At 55.0% G+C, this 9,775-nt stretch overlaps 1 protein-coding gene across 1 annotated transcript; it reads left to right on the top strand.

Moving 5' to 3' along the window:
• The first annotated feature begins 984 nt into the window (after positions 1–984).
• Positions 985–8,469, top strand: Sncb (synuclein beta). Its single transcript, XM_051171773.1, has 6 exons — positions 985–1,247; positions 1,853–1,982; positions 4,678–4,719; positions 4,872–4,990; positions 7,572–7,661; positions 7,998–8,469. The coding sequence occupies exons 2-6, from the start codon at positions 1,862–1,864 to the stop codon at positions 8,028–8,030; spliced, it is 405 nt and encodes a 134-aa protein (XP_051027730.1). The 5' UTR covers positions 985–1,247; positions 1,853–1,861; the 3' UTR covers positions 8,031–8,469.
• Positions 8,470–9,775: the final 1,306 nt, after the last annotated feature.

Raw genomic sequence — 9,775 nt, 5'->3', positions numbered from 1 at the left:
CCACTGCCCTCGCCTGCCTGCGTTACATCCACAGCTTAAAACACTCTTCCAATCTTGTTCCGGAGGGACAATCTTACCTATCCTGAGCCCCAGAGTAAGTGCTGCCTCCTCTTTACTTCTTTCCCTGACTCCCTGAACTGGCAGGGGGCCCTTTCTTGTGGAATTCCACACCTGCATGGGCGTCATTCTTTCATAGACCTGGCTGAGATCCTACTGTAGACCTGGGATCCCCTCCCATGACCATATTCAAAGGTGCTTTTGTCTGTGTCTTCTTCAGCTCTCTTTCTAGGCTGTGCCTAGGTGGTGCCTGGGGCCTTTGCACTTGAGGGTCCAACTCTGTGGATCTTACCCTCACTTGTCGTGGCCTACCTTGTTGCTTCTCCTGGATCTATCCCTACAGAAGCCTTTGCTGTCCACTGACCCTGCCTCAAGCCCTGCTTCGTATATCGGCTTTCCACTATCTTCCCAACTCCTCTCACAAGCTGAAATAACCCTGTTTGGTTCAAGTGTGGAGACATTTGTTTCCTTCCTCTCATCTCCGCTTGGGCATGAGCCCGTACACGCGGCATCTCCCTGAGATCAGAGCCTTGCTTTTTCTTTCTCACAGCACCGTCTCCACGCTCAAACCTGCACCACCCCATTAAGCTCTGCCTAGACAGGCTTTGACTCCATGCATGGTTCTACAGAAAAGGAAACTGGCATTTCAAAAGGAAAGTTAAGCAGTTCAAGATTCCACAGTTACTGACAAGCACAACTAGAATTCTAATCTGTCTGAACTCCCAGGCCAACCGCATCGTTTCTTCCTCACTCCTCGCTCGCCGCATTGCCCCCTCCCACACTCCCCAAAGACTACGCGCCTCCAGAGCCAGGGTCCCCGCTGCACGTCAGAGGCCCTCCCCCTGGAAGCTCTCCTGCTCTAGGGAGATGTCACCCTCCCCGCCCCCTGTCAGTCAGGCGGAGGGGGCGGTGCGGCCACCAGGGGGAGGTGCTGAGCTCAGAGCTGCCGCAGCGCCGGAGCAGGAGCCGTAGCGGAGCGGAGCCGGAGCGCGCAAGTAGCATCCTTGGTGGCAGCGCATCCAAGGCCGGACTCTAGCTCAGGAAGGGTGACCCAAGCGCCTGACTACGGCCGGACCCTACTGGCCCCGAGCCTACTCCTGTCTGGCGTAGCCCAGCCCCTGCGTCTGTTTGCTGTAGCCGCCGCTACCGCCACCACAGCTCCATCCCCCTCAGCCCGCCTCGAAACCCAGGTGAGGCACAGGGATAGGGAGCGAACTGGGAGTCCAGAGGGAGGTAAGAACCGGGACGGAGACTGCCTTGGGGAGAAACGTGGGCACAGAGATGGAAAGCACTGAGCGGGCACGGGCAGGTGCACTGCAGGATGCGTTTGTCTGTCCCCTCTGATTGCTACAGTCTGGGTGGACGTGCGGACGTGTGTCCGTGCCCGTATGTCAGAGTGTCCATGCGCTTCTGAATTCCCGGTGTCCTGTGTGTGCACGTGAGCATGCCCATGGTGTGCGTTTGTATGCAGACTGTGTGACTGTCGTGTGTACAGACAGGCCCCGATGTTCGCTCCGAGCCTAGCTTCCGGTTCTGCGGGCCTGCAGGTTGCAGATCTCCGGATAACCGAGGTGGTGGCCCCTCCCGCGTCCCGGGGTTTCAAGGACGATAGGACTCACCGCAGCATGGCCCTGAGGCCTAGAGCTGGGGGTGGAATGAGTAGGAGGGGGCTCCAGGCCCAGAAGCGCGCCAACTCTCAGGGAGAAAGGGAGGGGGCACCAGGTCCCCCGGGAGGGCTGGAGTGAGGGTGCGTGGGGAACCAGCGCCCCGGCACTTGTGTATTCGCCCTCCCCAGGCCGCCAGGATGGACGTGTTCATGAAGGGCCTGTCCATGGCCAAGGAGGGCGTTGTGGCTGCAGCCGAGAAAACCAAGCAGGGGGTCACCGAGGCCGCAGAGAAGACCAAGGAGGGCGTCCTCTACGTTGGTGGGCAAGGGGCTGCAGGGCTGGGTGTCTTCTGAGGTACCAGGAAGTGTCCTTAGAGTGACTGAGGGGTCTGGGCATAAGAATATGAGTCAGCAGATGGGCGAGGTCAGTAGGGGTCACTGGGGACACAACCAGCCCATGGAACTGATTAAAAGGAGGTGAAAACATGGTGGGAGCTAGTGAAGATGATGTTCAAACTAAAGACCAGGGACCAGCATAGTGAGCTCACTGGTTTCTGTTTTCTCATCCTGTCATCACTGTTAATAGTGACCTGGTGGGGAACCTTTACTTGGGGCCAAGCGATGTGAAATGCCATAGCATCTAATACTCCTGGCCTATGCTACAGATCAGGGACACTGGGGGCCTCTCTTAACTACGCTGCCCAAGGTCACACAGCTGGTAAAGCCTGAAGCTCGGGGTATGAATCCAGCTGGAATGCCCCACCTTCCCTGGGTATTGGCGGGCTCTCTCCAGCTAACCAGTATCACACACACACACACACACACACACACACACACACACACACACACACACACCCTGTGGTTTTACCATGGCAGTCCCTCCAGTTCATCCTCCTGCCAGCTGCCAGCTGGTGTCAGGACAAAGGTCAGGCGGTTAATATCTCTCACCCAAAGCGTGAAAGGAGTTTGTAGGGTTATTTGCATAATAAGAGAAAAGGCTGGGAATGGAAGTTAGCCGACTTGTTTTGGTGCTCAGGTCGTGGGTCAGGACTTGCTCTTGTGGAAAAGATATAGAAGACCAGGATAGTTTGCCCAAGGTCATGGCAGATTTGGGTTGTGATAATTAAAAGCATCCCAAGTACCAAGCATTGTGTGGATGCTAAAGAGACAAAGCTGTGGTCTCCTGATGGTGAGAGATGGCATGTGACATCAAGCAGCAAGTGTGGGGATCACTTTGGGGGAAAGAGCAAAAAAAGGGGGGAGCTCCAGGCAAAGGTGATGTGTAGGATCAGCCCTGAACACTAAGGAGCCTGGGAAGGCAGGAAGTTGGGATGCAAAGAACATAGAATGGGCTGAAAAGCAGAGGGCAGGAGTCACGCTGGAAGAAGAGCTCAGATTGGTAGGCAAGGTCCGATCCATAAGAAGATGTTACATGCCAGGCTGAAATATTGTTAAAGTTGCCGTTAGAGGCTATAAGTGAGGGACAGGCATGATCTGACCAGTTCAGAATGGTCCCTCTGACCTTCGGGGACAGAGCAAATTGCAGAGGAGATAGGGCAGGAGGCATTGGCACCTGTGACAAGAGCAGTAGTGATTACACTCAGCAGAAGAGTGTCTTGATCCCACGTCAGCCTAGCTAAGGCCTGGCCTCCCTCCTCACCCCCGCACCCCCCTCCCCCGCCAGTCTCTTTCACTCCTTAAGCCCTGGAACCTCATTAATGTCTCTCTGCTAATGGGCTCTGCCTTTCCCAGCCATGAGGCCTTTCCTCTTAGAAGGTCTTCCTACCTCCTTCCCTTGCCCAGGAACCTCTGTGTCATGGCCTTGGCACCTATAGCCACCATGCCTACCTTAGCCTACATTTCCAGCACTGTTTTCACCCTACCCAATGCTCCTGGGACTCAGGTGGTGTCATGCCTGCCTGGCTCCATGCTTTTGGTTTCTCCTCCTTAATCTCCTTTTAGAATATCCATTTCTCAAGGCCCAGGCAGTGTCCGCCCACCTCTTGCAGTCCCTGGAATCTAAATATTTTTTCCCTACTACTCAAGGACAGACAGTGGGCCATTAGCCCAGGCCTTGAACGTAAAACGTGCAAACAGTTTGTTGGTGAGTGAATGAATAACCTGCAGCTTGACTCCTGCCCCCTCTGCATCCAAGCTCTGGCTGGCCTTAGCCTTAGGGTACACTTCATCCCACCCTGGCCTCACCGTTACCTCTGGCTATCTTCGCCTCATCCCCGCTGTAGAGGCCTTAGCCTAGGCTTACCAGCCTTTGGTTGTTAAGTCTTCACATAACAGCCCCGCCCCCCCACCCCCACCCGCACTGCCGCCCCAGTGCTTGGAGGATACACACCCTATGGTCAGAGTTTCTTGCCTCTCCCAGTGCCTTTCCAGCATCCTAGTGAAGACCCAGCCAATGTCGTGAGTGCCTCCTACAATCCGTACATCACCTTTAGATTCACTTGCACCTAACAATCTCCACTTTACTCAGAAGGAGGAGCTGGCCCCTTGTTTGGAGGAGTCAGGCTAGCAGAGATGCAGCAGGGGCAGTTCATGAGGCAAGGGCATGGCTCTGTTCCTTCCAGTGCCCCTGCCTCCCATCCTGGCTACATCGTAGCTGGAGCAGGAGTTTCAAGTCAGCCTTGAATGCTCATTCAACCACTAACTGACTGCAGGACCCTTACTGAGCTTCTCTCTTCCAGTTATGAAGAACGGACTACACCACCACCACTGCCCAAACTGTTAACCAGCTAAGAGCTTTGCACTGGTCCTCAGCCAGCCCCCACTGGGGAGGGTATGGGCTCTGGGACAGGAGACCTGAAAGCCTGTGGAAATAAGTCTAGGGACTGAGTGGAGTTAGCATGGGGGTGACAGTTAGGGGGTGTAGGGGTCCTGGGAGGCAGTTCAGGGGATCCATTGCTAACTTGGTTCTCTGCACAATGTGTAACCCCTGTGCTGGGTTGGAATCTGCTCCCTGCGCACAGACTCCTTAAATATGCTCCTCTTTCCTCCCATAGGAAGCAAGACCAAAGAGGGCGTGGTACAAGGCGTGGCCTCAGGTACCAGACCAGTCCTAGTGCTTTATGTGGGTGAAGGGGTGGGGGTCTCCTGAGGCTTCGGTGTGGGGTTGACCCTGGAGAGGGGAGGCTCTGGGACGCAATGTGGAGGCTTCTGGCACCGAGCCCCAACCCCACATCCCTTCCTGCTCTAGTGGCTGAGAAAACCAAGGAGCAAGCGTCACATCTGGGAGGAGCAGTGTTCTCAGGGGCTGGGAACATTGCAGCAGCCACAGGCCTGGTGAAGAAGGAGGAGTTCCCCACAGACCTGAAGGCAAGTGGTTCCCCCCACCACATATCACACATAGGGCGCCCACATATCTGCTGCCCTTCACTCCACCTCGACTCCCCCAGCCTGGGGCACAGGCTTGCTCACCTCCCTTCCTACAAGTCTGTGCTATACTTGGCTCAGGATGAAGCTGTGGGGAAGTGTGTATAGACGCCATGCTCCCTGTGAAGGGACCCAGAAGGGACTTTCAGTGCATAGGCCACTTACCAGCATGACCCCAGATATTCCTGGCCACGGCTGAACATGTCACTGCTTGATCATTCATTTCCTTTCATTGACTGGATGTCCATATCAGTGGAGATTTGTTCTTAGTGGCTCCACAGCTGCATTCATGCTACCGAGGCAGTGAGAAGACACAGTGCAAAGCCAGCCAGTGAGCATGATGATTTCAGACAGGGTATGTGTGTGCACTGTGATGGGATAGAACACTGTGAGAGAACTACTCAATCCAGGAGCGGTTTTTCCCCCCTGGGGAGATACCATTTGAGCTGACAGCCAAAGGATGAAGGCAAGACGACCCTGAGAAGAAGTCCTGGAACTGTAGTAGTTTTGAACAGTAAACACAAACATCCTGTGGCAGAAATGAGGAGTTAAAGTCCACAGGGGACTTTAGTGCTGCAACTCCAGAGACCACACCTTGAGAGCTACTGAGATAGAAAGTCTGGCCTGCAAACTGTGAATGCTGCATGAACAGGTCAACAATGAACACGGGGCCTGCCAGGGGTATAGATAGGACTGGAGAGATGGCTCAGCAGTCAAAAGCACTTGCTGCTCTTGCAAAGGTCCTGAGTTAGGTTCCCAGCATCCACAGTGTAGCTCACAGCCATCTGAAACTCAAGTTCTAAAGGACTCTGTGCTCTTGAATTCTCTGTAGGTACCAGGCATGCACATGGTACACAGACATATACACAGACAAGCACTCATACACATAAAATAAAAATAAATTTGAAGACTGCTTTAAACACAAACACACACACACAAACACACACGCGCGCGCGCGCACACACACACACACACACACACACACACACACACACACACACACACACTCCAAAAAGAAAGACATCTTAGAAAAGAGTCTCCCCAATGAAGCCAGAAGCCAGGTCAAGACACAAACCACCTCCAGAATTCCTGCACAATGCCGTCCTTAAAGTCCCTTATCCTTAGCCAGGCATACATGAGGCAGTGGGACATGCCTGGTTCACGGAGAGGATGTCTCCCAAGCACTTGCATCCTGTGTGCTCACTTAGCTCCCTTCTGTCCGGGCCCTGCCTACCCCCTTCCAACAGTGCCTGCTTCCTGACTGCCATCGCTACACACTGGTTGGGTGCCTTTTAATCTCATGTGCATGTATGCCATCATGAACAGCACATGTTCTTCTGTGTTGTTCTTTCTACTCCACAGTGTGACTTCTAAGCATGCTGCTGTTTGTGCCACCACTCTCCATTGCCGCTGAGCTGTGCTCCACTGTGGTTAGGCCACATGGCCAGAGCCATGCTATTGTCCTGCTGTATTCATTTCTAAGCAAAGGGCTCAAGTTGGGATTCGTTTGTGAACAGGAGTGCTGCAGATGGAGCCCAAGGCTTTTAGCATGCTAGACACACACGCTCCAGCAGGAAACTACCTTCAAGGCCTTGAGCTGGGTCTTTGAACATGGCATCACCTTTCCTAGGTTCTGATCACAGCTGGGTAACTTGGGACATTTTTTTAAAATCACTTTGGTCATCTCCACGAAGAGAGGAATGAGCCACCATCCTCATTGACAGGAGCTGTATACCCCTGTACCCACAGAAGCAGAGAAAGACAACACTCTAAGGGGCTAGGGCAAGTGAAAGTGCCAGCTTCTCAGTACCACAGCTCCAGGGTCCTGGTCCTAGAAATGTGCCAGCCCACATGTGGTCTTCCACAGCCACGCATATACCCCAAGTTATCATGTGTTTACATATATGTGTTCGTTTGCAGGTGGCCAGCCATGTGTCTAACAGACCTCTACATCCATGCTCATTGGTCTGTGCCCATCTGGGCAGCAGATGCAAGGGGGGAGGGGAGAGTCTTAGCTCACACATCCAAGCAACACCATGAGCTGTTGCTTCCAGCTTATCTTAAAATAGCTACAGTGAAGAAATCAGGCCAAGCTCAGCCCTGGGGGAGGGAGGGATGGGTGGAAGGCAGTGGCGGGAATGACAGAGAGCCCCTCTCCAGCCTCTAGTTCCCTTCTGCCCTGGAGGAAAGCTTCTAGAGCTCTCTCCTGGGTCCTATAGTGAGTCTAGCAGTTTGACTATGCCTAGGCAGGGACTGGTGTGCTATCTCGGGGGGGGGGGGGGGTAGAGGGGGTGTAGGGGGGACTGAGTAACACAGGGCACTCAGCCTTCTCTACACTCTTACCCGTCCTAAAGAGTGGGGTGGGAATTCACACCTCCATCTCACTTCTCAGACCTCCAAGTAAACACCTCACCTCAAAGCCTTCCTAGTCGGCCTCACTCTTTCAGGCAACCAGCAGCACCCTAGCCTGGGACTTTAAGGGGTGTCCAGCCACCCACATAGCCCTGCTCTTCTCTGTTCACAGCCAGAGGAGGTGGCCCAAGAGGCCGCTGAGGAGCCCCTGATTGAACCCCTGATGGAGCCTGAAGGGGAAAGTTATGAGGAGCCACCCCAGGTGAGTGGGCAGCAGGGCTGGGGGAGGGGCACCCCTGAAGAGTGAAGCCATCCCTAGCTTGGTGGGAAGTCTCTAGCATAATCAAGTTGGGCTGGGGGTGCGGGGCTTGTAAGTAAGGAGGGGAGGACAGAGAGGATAGATGGCGTTATGCCGGGCCCTAGGCACAACCGCCTAGGAATGTCTCAGCTGGCCCCAACTCCAGGTTTCTTCCTGCCCAGTGGGTGGGACAAACCTTGTTCCTTCTTGATGGGGAGGGATGTGGTAGACTACACTTGACCACTCAGTCTCCAACTCTTCCTTTGTGCTCTTCTCTGTCCCACCCCTCCCCTGATACAGGAGGAATATCAGGAATATGAGCCAGAGGCGTAAGGGTCCAGAAGGGCCCCCGCACCAGCAGCACAATTCCTTCCCTGCCCCTGTCCCTGCCACACCCCTCACCCCCAGAGCCAGGGCTGTCCTTATACCTTCCCCCCACCCCCACCCCCCGACCCTCACCCCAAACACGAGATCTTCCTTAGGCTCCGAGGCACCTCCTCTGGGCCTGTGTTAGTGTCTTCCCTGCCCTTCTGTCTGTCCTACCTGCCAGTGTTATTCCTTGAGGCGTGGACTGCAGTCGGGCAGAGGTCCGGCCGGGAGCCCCGCCCCATCAGTGTTGCCACTCACCCTCCATCTGGTCCAGTGTCTGCGCGGATGTAGCATGTTCTGTGTATTTTTAAACCAAGATGGGAAAGTTATGGCTCCTTCCCCATCCCAACAGAGGTTCTCCGAGGGGCCCCCGGGCAGCCCCACCTCGACCCCTAAAATGTTTTTTTTAACCCAAACCAGGAGCCAGGTCGTGCCATGCCCCCTCCCTTAGCCCGCTCGGTCCGAGAGCGGGCGTCGTGTGTTGTGATTGTGGCATGGAGAGCCCCCACCCACCGTGTGAGCGTGTCCGGGATGGGCAGGCCCAGCCGCCCCCCCCCCTGCGTGTCCATGAATAAAGCCAATCTGTCTGTAGCTGGCGCCGCCTGGGCAGGGATGGGATTTGGGGCCCCAGACTGCTCCTTTGATCCTTGGGCTCAGGCACACTCAGCCCAGGTACATCTCCTACTTCACGTCGGCCCACGACCCAGAGGGTGATTGTCCCCACCGCCACTCGCTCTGGGGTTGAAGTTGACTTGGAGGCGGGAAGTTAGCATTGGGCGCCACCTCCTGGCAGGAAAGGGGGTGCAGGGCCAAAAGAAGCAAGGACCGCACAGGCTCGGTGAATACTCATGCACGCGCTGCGGTCTCTACTCGCGAGCCCGGATGTCTGCACCAAAGCCAGAGCGCACGTGCAGACCTGCGCTCTCTGGCCGGGCTGCAGCTGTGCGGCAGAAAGACTTCACTAACCGTTGGCAGACCCCTCCCACTCCAGTCCACACACATCTACGCACACCTGCCCAACGCAAACAAACAAAACCTTTTGAGGCTTTAGCCCCGGAGAGGGCTGAGCTCCCGGCAGGCACCACTGAAAGTTCGAGATTTCAGTGCGAGTAAAAGAGGGTCTGCAGAAAACTGAGAAGCATGCCAGGCAACCTGGAGGAAACCAGGATCAGCACTAGGGGGCCCCCGCCGACTCAGATTAAGAAGGGAACCTCGATAAGACCCGCTTTGAGTGGAGGCAATGAAACGTAGCTTTTATTGGCACAGAGCGCCTGGCTCGAGGCTCCGCCCCCATCTGTGCGGAGCTTCCATTTGCAGTAGAAACGGTCCGGTCTGCGTCTGCGTACGCGCCGCAGGAGCCATACTCTGTTTACTGCAGAAAAGCCCCTTCAACATCACCTTGAAGCTTACTCTATTCAGTCCTCCTCTTTCCCCTTTTTGGCCTCTCCTCAGGAGGGAGAGGAAATGGCAAGTCTGAGAAGGCCGTTAACCCTGTGGGAGACCAATGTGTTCTGGTCACCAAGGCCTTCCTGTCTGGAAGCAAGAGCAGCTAACAGATGATGACCGCATGAAACAAACTGGTGGGCTTGGATGACTGAGAGTTCTAAGAGCTGGAAGTCCCTTCCGGTTCAATTTCCACGCTACTTACATCTCGCTGACTTCTGGAGAGAATGCAAGTGCATGGCCCTCCGGCTGAATTTTGGCTTCTA

This window comes from Acomys russatus, chromosome 3 (assembly GCF_903995435.1).
Source record: "Acomys russatus chromosome 3, mAcoRus1.1, whole genome shotgun sequence".
NCBI classification, from domain to species: domain Eukaryota; kingdom Metazoa; phylum Chordata; class Mammalia; order Rodentia; family Muridae; genus Acomys; species Acomys russatus.
This window is presented reverse-complemented; position numbering and strand designations above follow the sequence as displayed.

What these genes read in the sequence shown, in the direction of transcription:
- Sncb (XM_051171773.1), top strand. Translation starts at nt 1,862, where the DNA reads ATGGACGTGTTCATGAAGGGCCTGTCCATGGCCAAGGAGGGCGTTGTG. An exon ending in GGAGGGCGTCCTCTACGTTG is followed by an intron (nt 1,983 to 4,677) that starts GTGGGCAAGGGG and finishes TTCCTCCCATAG; the next exon opens with GAAGCAAGACCAAAGAGGGC. An exon ending in GGTACAAGGCGTGGCCTCAG is followed by an intron (nt 4,720 to 4,871) that starts GTACCAGACCAG and finishes TTCCTGCTCTAG; the next exon opens with TGGCTGAGAAAACCAAGGAG.